Raw genomic sequence first — 14,639 nt, forward strand, 5'->3', positions numbered from 1 at the left:
TACTAAAAAAATAAATAAATAAAGGATAGATTATTACCTTTTAATGGTGCAGCCTTGGTCAAAAATGAATTTGAAAGCCCTTTGTGCTTCCAAGACCACACTCAGCCACACAGACTCAAAACAAAAGAGAAAATAAAATTTTTAAACTCAGAAAGACCTCAAACTAGTGAAGTCTTAAAATTTTTACTAATAGAGGCTTAAAATTCGATGTTTTTAGCCTTTCTTTGAATTTCACCAATCTTTCCAACCTCTGAAACTCTTTTAAAATTTTTAACTTTCAAAAACTCGGAACTTTCTCTCCAAAAGACCTCTTTCCTCTTTCAAAACTTTTTTTGTAAAGGGGGTTGGGGTTCTATTTATAGAACCCCAAAAATCGTCTAAAGCTTCAAACAAACGATGTGGGACAAACATATTTTCTCAAAAATTAAACTTTGTCAAATCTACACCATCTAATGATTATCTCAAACAATGAATGGATGGAATCTCGATTTGCTTGATCGATCCTTTCAACCTCAACCAATGATATTCAAGCAAGGTACAACAACAAACAAGCAAAAATCAAGAAATAATCAAGACAAAAAATTCAAAGAAAATAAAAAAAAAAGATTTATTACCGATTTGGATTAAAAATCATGAGTAGATGACAAACTTAAATGTTTTACACAAAAATACATGTAATAGTTGCGTGTCTTACACATACACTTAATCTTTCCATTTTTAGGATGGAGAGAGAGAGAAAACCAAGGCGGCGCTAGGGTTTTAACGAGAAAGAGGAAGAGAGAGAAAGGGAAGGGGTAGGATTTTTTTTCTAAAAATGAAAAATGAAATAAGGGGGGGGGGGGGGGGGGGGGTATACCCCTTTAACGTTTTTTAACCATTTGGGCCGGGTCTCGGCTTGTTTGGGACTTATCCGCATTTTAAGAAATCAAAAGGCCCCTTTATTTTGTATACATATATATATGTAAAAGGTATATATATACCTATATATATATATATATATATATATATATATATATATATATATATATATATATATATATATATATATATATATATATATATATATATATATATATATATATAATAATATAAAATTGATAATATTTTAACTATAGATAAAATTAGGACATAATTATGATACAAAAAATAGTTTAAAAATTGGCCAAATTGTGTTAATGGGCCTAAAATTGCGAACATGGCCCTAATGGATTCTGATCCAACTAATTATTTCAATTATGGCCAAATTTGGCCTTAATTGATTTTAATTTAGCTGGTCATTTCAATTATGGCCATATTTGGCCTAATTAGCAGGTTTAAAAATTAAATTGCATTAATGACCTTGATTAATTTAAACCAATGAATTTGGTTATTTCAATCAAGGCCATTAAGAGGCTAATTTTACAAAAATGACCCCAAATTCCCTTGAACCATGACTTGGCCAAATTAATTGTGGCCATAACAAAATAATTTAAACATCAATTTGCAATAAGGACCACTTAATTAACTAATTAAAACATTTATAGATAATTATAAATAAATTTTGACAAATCACACAATTATGCAAAAATTAAAGATTAAAGGGTGAAATGGTTAATTATTTAAATTACTCAAACTCCATGGATTAAAGGGAATAAAGTATTTGCTAATTTTGATTTTTGACAATTTAACAATTAAATAATAATAATTATTTTAAAACAAAATGCCCTTTTCTCTTTGATTAAATCAAATAAGTATCTTATAAATGTCATAAAAATACCAATTAATTTCTAAACAACTTTGTGATGTCATGAAAAACCTTTCATCAATTTAAAGGAGCAAAATATTGTTCTGAGCAATTTTATAAAAATTATTTAAACCCTTTAAGGTGCATAGCTTATTTTATTTATTTTTCAAGGACTCTGAGTAATTAAAGTAAATTATGGGAGGTCAAAAATTAGGTGTCAACAATTGCCCCTTCGGTGTTCGGGGATGGCGGGACCATCCCTGAGCAACGAAATTTGACTAACCCTAATTTTTGACTGACCCGGCTCATTTCACCCTTTATCTTTTCATGCAATTTTCACATATGTGGCCGGACCCTGGTCTCTAGGTTTCCTACATATCTCAGGTTATATGAGAATTCAGGCCACTTGTAGTTCGACTCAACTAAAGACTTTTAAGTGATTTAGAAGGAAAATCCTGAGACCCTCAGTGTTGTGACTGGGTTTTTCGGACGACTGTTAGAATGTGACCGACCCTCTGGTCTTGAGTTCGCCTACATATCCCTAGTCTCTGGGAATCAGGTCACATGTAGTTCAACTCGTTGGAGAAGAATATGTCCCTTATGTAGGAATACTTTCAAATTTCCCTGTGTGTGTCTGACTGGTTGCGATTTTTAAGAAAAGAAAATAAAAACAAGACAAATTATGGCTAAGTCTGAGTTTAGGTGGCTTCCAAATCCCGGACGAAGAGCTTGACTCTAATGGGAACGCTATTTTGACCGGCTGCGCAAGAAAAAGTTTCATATTTGCTCCGCAATTTGTCTGGATCTGGTTCAGCAAGCCGGCTTCTTTCTGGCGGCTGTGTGCCTTTTCCTGGATTTGACAATATGCAGATATCTTTCATGGAATTTTAGATGAATGGCCCTCTTGGCTGTTTGTATGAATGACCCTCTCGGCAATTTGATATGAATGGCCCTCTTGGCTTGTTTGTATGAATGGCCCTCTTGGTTTATTTGTATGAATGGCCCTCTTGGCTTGTTTGTATGAATGAATTGCCCTCTTGGCAATTTAAATAAATGAATGGCCCTCTTGGCTTGTTTGAATGAATGACCCTCTTGGCTGTTTGTATGAATGGCCCTCTTGGCTTGTTTGAATAAATGGCCCTCTTGGTTGTTTGTATGAATGGCCCTCTTGGCTTGTTTGAATGAATGGCCCTCTTAGAAATTTAAATAAATGAATGGCCCTCTTGGCAAAAATAAATGAATGGCCCTCTTGGCATGCAGATGACAATTATGGCCCTTGTGGCTGGATAATCTTTCTTTCATCCATTGTATTGGTTGTTGACCCTTGTGGCCGGATATGCCCGGCTATGCCCTTTGTGCTTGTCATGACCCTTTTGGTCGTATATATCTTTATGCTCATCAATTGTGACCCTCTTGGTCTGATATTTTTTGCTGTTCACCCTTTGTGTGACCCTTTTGGTCGGATTCGTCTTTACGCTCATTTGCTCTGCGACCCTTGCGGCCAGATGTGTCTTTATTACCTATTTTTTGTCGTGACCCTTTTGGTCTCTCTCCACTGGGCTGAGTTTTGCCTTCCGCCTTTGCTGTGAGTAAGCCGGTTGGTGGTGTGTCTGCTGTCCTGTAAAAGAAAAACCTGCATCCATAGAAAAATTGTGAGTTTCCTAAGAAGCCGATTAGCGTTGTTGTCTTCCCATCTGGTGTCTCCTCTTGATGCTCCTTCGAACCCTCTTGAGCTCGGTATTTCGAGAGATGTTTCTGGGATGTAATTATGCTATATTTTTTTTTTTGAAAATTCAGAGTAAAAATTTATAAAACGCATGTTATTTTTCCTTAAAGTAAATGTTTGTTTCATTTTTATGTGTCATGACGTGTGTTTTCTTCGAACGAGGTTCTCTGGTTCTTCCCGGAGGTATGATTGCTGACTTTCGTACTGGTAGAATTTTTGAGATCTTTCTCAAAAATTCTGCCCCGGTTTCAGGACTTGCTCTGAGTGACCTTTGTCTTGTCTTGCTATGCAAGAATTTTTTAGGTCCCCTCAAAAAATTATGCCCCAGTGTATTGCTTTAATCTATCTCTTTCTTTGTTGACTGTTTTCGATAGGAATTCTTGACGTTCCCTCAAAAATTCTGCCCCAGTGTAGGGTTGATGCTGCCTGATTCTTGTGCCGACCCTTACAAGCTTGATCTTGTTGACTTTTCCTGCCTTATTGTCTCTGTGGTTTCCTAAGGGTTTCTTGGTTTTTCTTTTATGACGACCGAGCTCGAGAGCGCCTACGTATCCTGTCGCAGCAGGAATTCAGGTCGAATGTAGTTCAAAATAAAGTAATTGAGTTTTGGTTTACTAATAAAGCGACCGGGTCCAGTATAGACTGCCTACGTATCCCACCGTGGGGGAATTCAGGTCATTGCGTAGTTCATTACATAGATGATTTATTTTTCTCCTATTCTATTACGGAGTATGATTACAAGCAAAAGGTACGATTACAAGGAAATAATAATGCGATTACAAGCAAATGGAATCCTAAATGTAGTATCTCTTGAGCGCGTCTGCATTGATGGCTTTGGGCCACTCTTGTCCGTCCATCTCGGCTAGGACTACGGCTCCTCCTGAAAGTACTTTCCTAACCATGTATGGTCCTTGCCAGTTCGGCGCGAATTTCCCTTTATATTCCTCTTGGTGAGGGAAGACTCGCTTGAGTACGAGTTGTCCGATTTGGAAAAGTCGGGTTCTGACCCGCTTGTTGAAGGCTCGAGACATCCTTTGTCTGTATAGCTATCCGTGGCATACCACCACCATTCTCTTTTCCTCTATCATGGCCAGTTGTTCATAACGATTTCTAACCCATTCTGCATCTTTCAGCTCTGCCTCTTGGATGATCCTGAGTGAAGGGATTTCCACTTCTGCGGGTATGACCGCCTCAGTACCATAGACAAGGAGGTACGGGGTGGCTCCAGTGGAAGTTCGGGTTGTCGTTCTGTATCCCAACAAAGCATAAGGCAACTGCTCATGCCAATTCTTGTAGTTGTCGACCATTTTTCTCAGGATTCTTTTGATGTTCTTGTTGGCAGCCTCTACGGCTCCATTCATCTATGGCCGATAAGCGGTAGAGTTTCTGTGGGTGATTTTGAATTGCTCACAGATATCTTTCATCAAATGGCTGTTCAGATTGGCACCATTGTCTGTGATGATGGATTCCGGCACACCAAAACGACATATTAGATTGTTTTTGACGAAGTCGGCCACGACTTTCTTGGTCACTGATTTGTGGGAAGTTGCCTCCACCCATTTAGTGAAGTAATCTATGGCGACTAAGATGAAGCGATGTCCGTTGGAGGCTGAAGGCTCGATGGGTCCTATGACGTCTATTTCTCATGCCACGAAAGGTCGTGGCGAGCTCATTGCATGTAATTCCGTGGGGGGAACTTTGATCAGATCCCCGTGTATCTGACACTAATGGCACTTTTGCACGAATTTACAGGAGTCATGCTCCATGGTCATCCAATAATATCCCGTCCTCAAGATTTTCTTAGCAAGGATGAATCCATTCATGTGGGGTCCGCATGCCCTTGCGTGCACCTCTTTTAGCAATTTTGTAGCCTCTTCGTCCACACACCTGAGCAACCCAAGGTCAGGGGTCCTTTTGTACAACACTTCCTTGTTCAAGAAGAAACCATTAGCCAATCTCCTGATGGTCTTCTTTTGATTTGCTGAACTCTCTGGGGGATACTCTCTTTTTTCCAGGTAGGCCTTAATGTCGGCATACCATGGTTGGCCATCTGGCTCGGCCTCGACATGGGCGCAATGAGCATGTTCTTCTCTTAGTGTGATCTCTAATGGATCAATGTGGGTACTCACAGAGTGCTGGATCATAGACGCTATTGTAGCCAATGCGTCTGCGAACTCATTCTGAGCCCTTGGGGTATGCCTGAAGTCAATACTCTTGAATCTCTCGCACAATCTCTATACTAGATTCACATATGGGAGTATCTTATCATTTTTGGTTGCCCAATTTCCTTTTACTTGATTTATGAGCAAATCGAATCCCCGATTACTAACAACTCCTGTATGTTCATGTCCAACGCCATCCTGAGGCCGAGGATACATGCTTCGTATTCCGCCATGTTGTTGGTACATCTGAAGTTGAGTTTTGCGGCCATTGGATAGTGTTGCCCTGTTTCTGATATCAACACCGCCCCAATGCCTGATCCTTTGTAGTTGACTGCTCCATCGAAGAACAGTCTCCAGCCCGAGTATGGTTCTGCCACCTCTTCTTCCATAGCCATCACTTCTTCGTCTTGAAGAAAGTCCGTAATGGTTCTAGTTCATCATCGACGAGACTTTTGCCAGCAAATCCGCTAAAGCTTGACCCTTGATTGCCTTTTGTGCTACATACACAATGTCAAACTCGCTTAGTAGCATCTGCCATTTAGCCAATTTTCCTACGGGCATTGGTTGCCGGAAGATGTATCTCAGCAGATCCATTCTGGATATGAGGTGAGTGGTAAACACCGATAGGTAGTGTCTCAATTTTTGGGCAATCCAGGTCAAAGCACAACAGGTCTTCTCTACTAGCGTATACCGTGCTTTGCAGGAAGTGAACTTCTTATTCAAATAGTAGATGGCATGTTCCTTTTTGCCCTCCTCATCATGCTGGGCGAGCATGCACCCAAAGCTTTTTTTGACCGACGGATACGAATGTAGGACTCTCTCGGCACCGGGCAATACCAAGATGGGAGGATTGGAAAGGTATCTCTTTATTCTGTCAAATGCCTCTTGGCATTCCTCCGTCCAATTTGTGGGAGCATCCTTCTTGAGCAACTTAAGGATTGGCTCTATAATCACAGTTGACTGGGCTATGAATTGTCCAATGTAGTTCAACCTTCCCAAGAAGCTCATGACTTCTTTCTTGGTTTTGGGAGGCGGTAGCTCCTGAATTGCTTTAATCTTGGTAGGGTCTAGTTCAATACCCCTACGGCTGACTATGAATCCTAGCAACTTACCTGCAGGCACTCCAAACACGCACTTTGTAGGGTTGAGCTTTAGATTGAATTTGCGAAGTCTGTCAAAGAACTTACGCAAGTGCACAACATGCTTCGAACTTTTCCTTGATTTTATGATGACATCGTCCACATAGACTTCAATCTCTCGATGCATCATATCATGGAACAAGGTAGTCATAGCTCTCATGTATGTGGCGCCGACGTTTTTGAGGTCGAATGGCATTACCCTGTAATGGTAGACTCCCCAAGGAGGGATAAAGGCTGTCTTTTCAGCGTCTTCTTCGCTAATGAGTATTTGGTGGTACCGGGCAAAACAATCCACGAATGACTGCAGCTCATGCTTGGCACGCATTATCTATTAGAATGTGGATGTTTGGGAGAGAAAAGTTATCTTTCGGACTGGCCCGGTTGAGATCGCGGTAGTCCACACAGATTCGAATATTTCAATCCTTTTTAGGTACTGGCACTATGTTGGCCACCCAAATGGGGTAGGACGTGACCTCCACTATTCCAAACTCGATTTGTTTCTCTAGTTCATCCTTTATCCTGATACTCTTGTCTGGTTTAAATGTTCGCGTCGTTTTTTTTACGGGGGCAAAACCCTCCTTGATGGGTAATATGTGGGCTACTATTTTAGTGCTTAATCCTGGCATATCCGTATATGACCAAGCGAAAATGTCCACATATTCCTTTAACAGAGCTATGAGCTCTTCTTTCTGTGGAGCTCCCAAGTGAGCACTGATTCGTGTCTCCTTGACATCCTCTTCGTCACCGAGATTGATCACCTCAGTTTCATCCATATTCGGCTTTTTCTTATCTTCTAATTCTTCCAATTCTTCTACCAGTCCCTCTGGCATCATTGTTGATTCATCGTACTCCTCGTATTCCTGTTGGTTGTTTTCCTCGTTCGTTTCATGACACGTCATGACATTTTCGGTTGTTTTATTATGGTTACTACTGAAAAGGCGAGGCAAAGTAAAGTTAGGTTTATTATTGTTCGTTACGCGTAGTTAGTTAGAAAATTTTCATTATTATTATCCAGTAAAGGTAGTAGTTTTATATAGATCGAGGCTTTTCATTAATTCAAAAGTAATTGATTACAACTGTGGTCCTGGTTCGGAACAACATCGGACCATTTCCATTTTAAACATCACGAAGTAATTTTGAAAAGGCGATCATTCGGGCTTCAGCCGATGTCGCCGCTTTTAGCAAAAGGTTTTTAAGGAAAATCCATCTCTCTACCGAGGAGCCAAGAGGGGGGTAGATGTCCAATTGTTCAGGCGTTCTCCCGGCCTCAGACTGCATATGTTAGGTGTCTCCTGACTTTCTTCAATGACCACGTAGCATCCCTCTTCTTGGAACAGCGACTCGAGACTCCCATCAGTTTCTTCTTCATCCAAAGATCGACATCTTTTCGGGGAATGACCGGCATAGTACAACCGGAATTGGACGAGGTAAGTTCCTTGTTCTGGGCTCTCTCCTGATTGCCTTTGTGAGCTCGTCTTCATTGGGAGTATACCCTAGACCAAAGTGGTAATTTTCTTTTGGGATTGGCACGGGCTCCGTTATCCCTTCGAGGTCCCTTCCTAGACCCTTTCCTGTTTCAAAACCATTTCTTAGCATGGTGGAAGCAATCATCTTGTAGACTGCTGGCATAGGCTTATCAACATCTTCCTCCGCAGGAGCAGCCCCAACGTATTCCACCACATGAAAGTTTAGTAAGTGAGGACTCCCCTCAATCATAGGAACGATGTTGTAAGGATACTTCTGAATATCCTTCTCAGCTGCCACTACAATTTCCCATCCCTGCCATTCGAATTTTATGGCCTGGTGCAGAGTTGATGGGATTGCGCCGGCGGAGTGTATCCAGGGTCTTCCCAAGAGCATATTGTAGTTGGCAGTGATTGCCATAACCTGAAATTCTGCTGTGAAAGAGGCAGGTCCAACTTGGATCTGCAAGTCTACTTCTCCCAGGGAGTCACTTTGGGATCCATCAAACCCCCTGATGTTTGTCCCGCTCTGGCGGATTTTTCTCATATCGTAGCTGAGCTGTGTTAATGTGGTGATGGGTCAGATATTGAGGCCTGATCCATTGTCCACAAGCACTCTCCCTATTGCCTTGTCTCCGCATTCCACGGTGATTTTAAGAGCCTTGTTGTGAGAGGTCCCTTCTGCTGGCAACTCCTCTTTTGAGAAGCAGATTTTGTGTTCTCCGATGATGTGGGCTACTAGCCCAGCCAAATCCTCATTGCTTGTACCAGCTGGCACGTGTGCGTCATCTAATACTCTCATGAGAGCTTGCCTGCGTGATGGGGAGCTGGCTAGTAATGACAACACCAATACTTGTGCCCTGGTGTTTTCTTCAAATGCTCAACGATGGAGTAGTCTTTTGGCTGCATGCACCGCCAGAAATGCTCAACTTCTCTTTCAGTTATTGCCCTCTTTTGGGTGCTTTCTTTCTTTGTAACATTCTGAGCTAACTCTTCAGGAGTGTAACACCTCCCCGAAGGGTCATGCCTCGAGCCATGGCCGCCAGGCGGTGATTGGCTTTTGGGGTGTGAGAGCACTTTGTTGTGCTGTCTTTGCTACCATGGGCGTTGGAATCAAGGTTCTGAACCTCGATGTGGCTTTCGTGGCTCCTGGCGCTGGGACCAAAACCTTGAAATCGGGGTGCTCCTGGAGTGTGAGGGAGGCTACTGTGTGTTCCAGGGATTCGACTGCTCTGGGGATCAATGCTCTGCATGCTTCCCAGTCCTCATTCCTCTCAATCATATGGACTCCGTTGTTTCCATGATTAGGTAATGGATTCGTGTTCACATTGGGAGCTGCAGTTTCCAAAATGATTTCCCTCTTGTCGATCAGATCTTGATTTTGTGCTTGAGATTTATACAGTCCTCTGTGCTGTCCCATTTCCTCCTAAATGATAGGCACAAGTCTGATCAGCCCTGTAAAATCTGTTCCCTGGCTGTGCTGGCTTCGAGGGGACCTTCTGAATCAATCCTGCGGCTAATAGCCTTTCGAAGAGCCGAGCCCTAGGCTCGAGGAGCATTGTGAATTTTCTTACTGGCCTCTTCTCGAAAGCAGGACATGGAGCATTGTATGTAGGGGGTGCTGGTTGATTTTGGTAATTCTGAGGTGATTGATATGCTTGCGGTGGGCTATTTGGTAATGGGCAGTAATTTTATTGAGGTGGTGCTTGGTAAGTGGGAGCCGACACACGGACACTAGGCAGGGTCATAGAAGCCGGTACAGAGGTGGTGAAGCTTGGTTGTTCGTAATACACATGTGTTAGATTATAGGCAGGTGCGGAGTAATTTATGACGGGCGTAGTTATGTGGGAAGATTGCGGTTCTATTGGGCTTGGGTTTGGAATGTGGGATATGCTTGCCACGTCCTCTTTCTTCTTACGGAAGATTCTGCGCGCAGCTTGTCCCGATGCCTTGTTAAAGACACGCTAACTATTTTCCGGTTGAGACCATCTTCTATAGCCTCTCCCATTTTGACCAATTCGACAAATGGTCTTCCGGCCATGGACGACATTCCTCGTAAAGAAATTAGGCTCTGGATCGATGAACACGAGAGACTAACTCTCCTTCACACATTGGTAGCACACGGTCGCCCGCCCTCCACTTTCTTTGGCAAACTCCCGTAGTTTTACGGTGATCTCTGCTTGACCTTTTTGAGGTAACAGCGGTATGGTACTGTTTCGACATTAAAGCGAAATCTTTCCATGAAGGATTCTGCCATGTCCTCCCAGGTGTGCCATTGACACATATCTCGAGTTGCGACCCATTGAGCAGCTTCTCCAGTCAAGCTACGACTAAATAGTTGCATGATTAGAGGTTCATTTTTCTTTACTCCGACCAATTGGTCGCAGTAGGACCGGAGGTGCGCTTTGGGATTCCTCGTCCCATTGAACATCTCAAATTTTGGGATTTTAAGAAATCAAAAGGCCCCTTTCTTTTGTATACATATATATGTATACTAAGTGTATACATGTATATGTATACCTCGTGTATACATACATGTATACCTGGTATATATTTAATTATAGATAAAATTAGGACATAATTATTTTACAAAAATAGTTTTAAAATTGGCCACATTGTGTTAGTGGGCCTAAAATTGCGAACATGGCCCTAATGGATTCTGATCCAACTAATTACTTCAATTATGGCCAAATTTGGCCTTAATTGATTTTAATTTAGCTGGTTATTTCAATTATGGCCATATTTGGCCTAATTAGCAGGTTTAAAAATTAAATTGCATTAATGACCTTGATTAATTTAAGTCAATGAATTTGGTTATTTCAATCAAGGCCATTAAAAGGCTAATTTTACAAAATTGACCAAGTTTCTTGAACCATGAATTGGTCAAATTAATTGTGGCCATAACAAAATAAATTAAATAATTTAAACATCAATTTGCAATAAGGACCACTTAATTAACTAATTAAAACATTTATAGAAAATTATAAATAAATTTTGACAAATCCCACAATTAAGCAGAATTAAAGATTACAGGGTGAAATGGTAAATTATTTAAATTACTCAAACTCCATTGATTAAAGGGAATAAAGTATTTGCCAATTTTGATTTCTGACAATTTAACAATTAAACAATGATTATTTTAAAAAAAAATGCCCTTTTTTCTTTGATTAAATCAAATAAGTATCTTATAAATGTCATAGAAAATACCAATTAGTTTCTAAACAACTTTGTGATGTCATGAGAGACCTTTTCACCAATTTAAAGGAGCAAAATATTGTTCTAAGCAATTTTATAAAAATTATTTAAACCCTTTAAGGTGCATGGCTTATTTTATTTATTTTTCAAGAACTCTGAGTAATTAAAGTAAATTATGGGAGGTCAAAAATTAGGTGTCAACAGTTGGGACTTCAAGTTCAGGAGGAAGTAGCAACAATACAGGTTGTCCAACTTGTCCACTACATTGAGGAAAATGTCAACAGTGTGAATATTCATGTTACCTGCCCATGTGGCAGGCAATATGAAGTGGTAAACAAAGGCAATTCGATTTTTCAAGAACTTTGATAGTGAGTGTGTTTGTTAAGTGTCCTTATTATTGCAGTTACATAATGTAGGACAAAGAAAATGTAAATGGTTGAGATACCTGGATAGGTCATTTTCCTGTTTAGCTTTGGTGTGTTATGTTTTCCCATATGAATTTTTGTACTTTACCCTTACTAGATTGAGAAAGTATCATCATCCATGTCCTAATTCTTGCAGTTACGTAATGTAGGACAAAGAAAATGTAATTGGTTGAGATAGCTGGATAGGTTATTTTCCTGTTTAGCTTTGGTGTGACATATTTTGTCATATGAATTGTTTGTACTTTACCCTTACTAGATGGAGAAATTATCATTAAAAAAAAAAATCAATATGATAAGAGAAATCAATTCAAGTTTCAAACTACAACTATCATGAAAATTCCATACTCCTAGAACTAAGAAAACTTGCCACGCATATAAGTCATGGCAACAATCTCAATGAAATTTGAAAAATACTTAAAATTTATAGAAACCATAAGGCAAATTTCAGCTTCCTAAACTCTCCAATGGCTTCTCCTCCCTTCCAAGGGTGAATGATGACCTAGAAGAAAAGCTTATTATGGTTATATATAGCGTGCAAAAGTCGTGGGTCAAGTTGCCACTTTCCTATTTTGGTTTGCTAACTACTTATAGTGCATAGGAGCGTGCTTCAGTGTGTTCCCTGGCGTGCCAAGGCTTTTTGATAGAGTTTCTCTCGCATAGGACCGTGCTACGCGCCAAATCCTGCGTGAGATTTATAACTTTCTGCCCAACTTGCTTAAGAGTCCAAACTTTTGGTCCCTAGCTTCGGGCTACGACACGATCCATAGTAGGGTGGCTCCATTTTCGCACAACAAGCGTATTTCTTCCATATCTTATCTCAAAGTGTTGGAAGAAATATTCAAAGTTGGAAGGTGAAATCATGAAATCAAACTTGTTTAGGATTTGGTATTTATTTGATTCATATCTAGATAGGATTTTTAGTCTGAATAATATAGGAATAGAGAGAAGAAAGCCTGCTTCAATCAATGTTAAGTCTGACTACGCCCGCAGCTTCCTAATTAAATTAGGTTTTTGCACTATTATAAATTGAAGTGTTGCTAGCTATTTTTTATAGTGGAAAGTAGTGGATAATTGTAGAGAATATTCAAAAATTTATTGAGTTTATGAATAAAATATTATCTTTCAAATTGGTATCAGAGCATCTACGATCTTTGGTAGAAAATCAAATAGCTTCCGCTATTGGCGGACAGCTATAACCTCTTATATGCTGCCCTTTTTGACCAATGATATATTGACATACGTCGGGCCAATGATATATGTATAAAAACAATCATGATGTACAGGGCTGATAATAATATTGCAGGTTTAAAGAGGTGCAAGCAAATATGGACAAGAGAAGGAAATGCTTCTCTAAAAGTTGGAGAGAAGTAAGAAAAAAGTGAAAATTGATTACAAGTGAATCAACAATTTAGAGGTGTTGGTGACACGTGCATCACGGTAGTTGGAGACAAGTGATTCAACAAAATTGTGTGTTGATGATAAAATGCATCAATGAGAGTTGCAAACAAGTGCATTAACAATTGATGTTGGTAACAAGTGTATCAACAACAACAAAAAATTTAAAGGACTATGAGAAGTGCATCAACAATTGAAGGTTGAAGAGAAGTGCTTCAACAGTTGAAGGTTGATGAGAAGTGCATCAACGATTGAAAGTTGGAGAGAAGTGCTCCAACAATTGAAGGTTCAAGAGAAGTGCTTCAACAGTTGAAGATTGATGACATGCATAAACAATTGAAAGTTGTAGAGAAAATGCTCCAACAATTGAAGGTTGAGGAGAAGTGCTTCAACGGTTGAAGATTGATGAGAAGTGCATCAACAATTGAAAGTTGGAGAGAAGTCCTCCAACAATTGAAAGTTGGAGAGAAGCTCCAACAATTGAAGGTTCAAGAGAAGTGCTTCAACAATTAAAAATTGATGAGAAGTGCATCAACAATTGAAAGTTGGAGAGAATTGCTCCAACACAAACAAAAAATTGAAAGTGGACAGAAGTACTCCAACACAAAAACAAACAAATAAAAACTTTGAAATATTGGAGAGAAGTGCTTCAACACAAGAACAAGAATAAAGGCAGGCGTATACAACTTTGAATTTCGGAAAAATGTTGGAAGAATAATTCAAAGTTGGAGTATGAAATCAAATATGTCTAGGATTTGGTATTTATTTAATTCAAGTCTAAATAGAATTTTTAGTCTGAATAATATAGGAATAGGTTTTTCAGTACTAGCTAAATTAGATTTTGTACTATTATAAATAGAGGTCTTGTTAACCTTTTTCATGTAGCAGAAAGTAATGGAGAATTATAGAGAACATTCAAAATTTTATTAAGTTTATGAATAAAATATTTTTCTTCACTAATTGTTAATTAATTCATCAATTAACAGTACCCAAATTTGTGTAACATCAAATAAACTAAGTTTGGCATATTTAACATGAAATAAGACCCCAAAGAAGGGTAAAAATATGAATAGTGTGGTATCTAAACATACACAAATATGCCTAACATCAGACGGTATAAAAGTCACAAGTATTTAAACTAGTTTGACAACTAAAAAACGATGCTAATTAGCTTGCTGAAATCGATCAAATTAGTACACGACCGTGCGTGATTATATTTTATATTTCCGTGAATAAATTAAATTCTTTTTTCCAATAATATTAAAAGATTAATTTAATTTGTAGGTTCTTCAAACATAAACAGAGAGAGAAAAATGGATAGAATGACCATTTCATATCGGTTTATCCGTTTGCCTAGTGGACAAGAATTAAGCACTCACATGCATGAAATATATTAGGCACCAACCATGCA

At 39.4% G+C, this 14,639-nt stretch overlaps 1 protein-coding gene across 1 annotated transcript; it reads right to left on the reverse strand.

Annotated features, from left to right (window-relative positions):
* Positions 1–3,121: 3,121 nt before the first annotated feature.
* LOC132039486 (uncharacterized) lies at positions 3,122–6,006 on the reverse strand. Its single transcript, XM_059429959.1, has 3 exons — positions 5,776–6,006; positions 5,337–5,683; positions 3,122–3,356 (listed from the first exon to the last, which is right to left on the reverse strand). Exons 1-3 carry the CDS (start codon positions 6,004–6,006, stop codon positions 3,122–3,124), a joined length of 813 nt encoding a protein of 270 aa, XP_059285942.1.
* Positions 6,007–14,639: the final 8,633 nt, after the last annotated feature.

This window comes from Lycium ferocissimum, chromosome 12, assembly GCF_029784015.1.
Source record: "Lycium ferocissimum isolate CSIRO_LF1 chromosome 12, AGI_CSIRO_Lferr_CH_V1, whole genome shotgun sequence".
In the NCBI taxonomy this organism is placed as follows: domain Eukaryota; kingdom Viridiplantae; phylum Streptophyta; class Magnoliopsida; order Solanales; family Solanaceae; genus Lycium; species Lycium ferocissimum.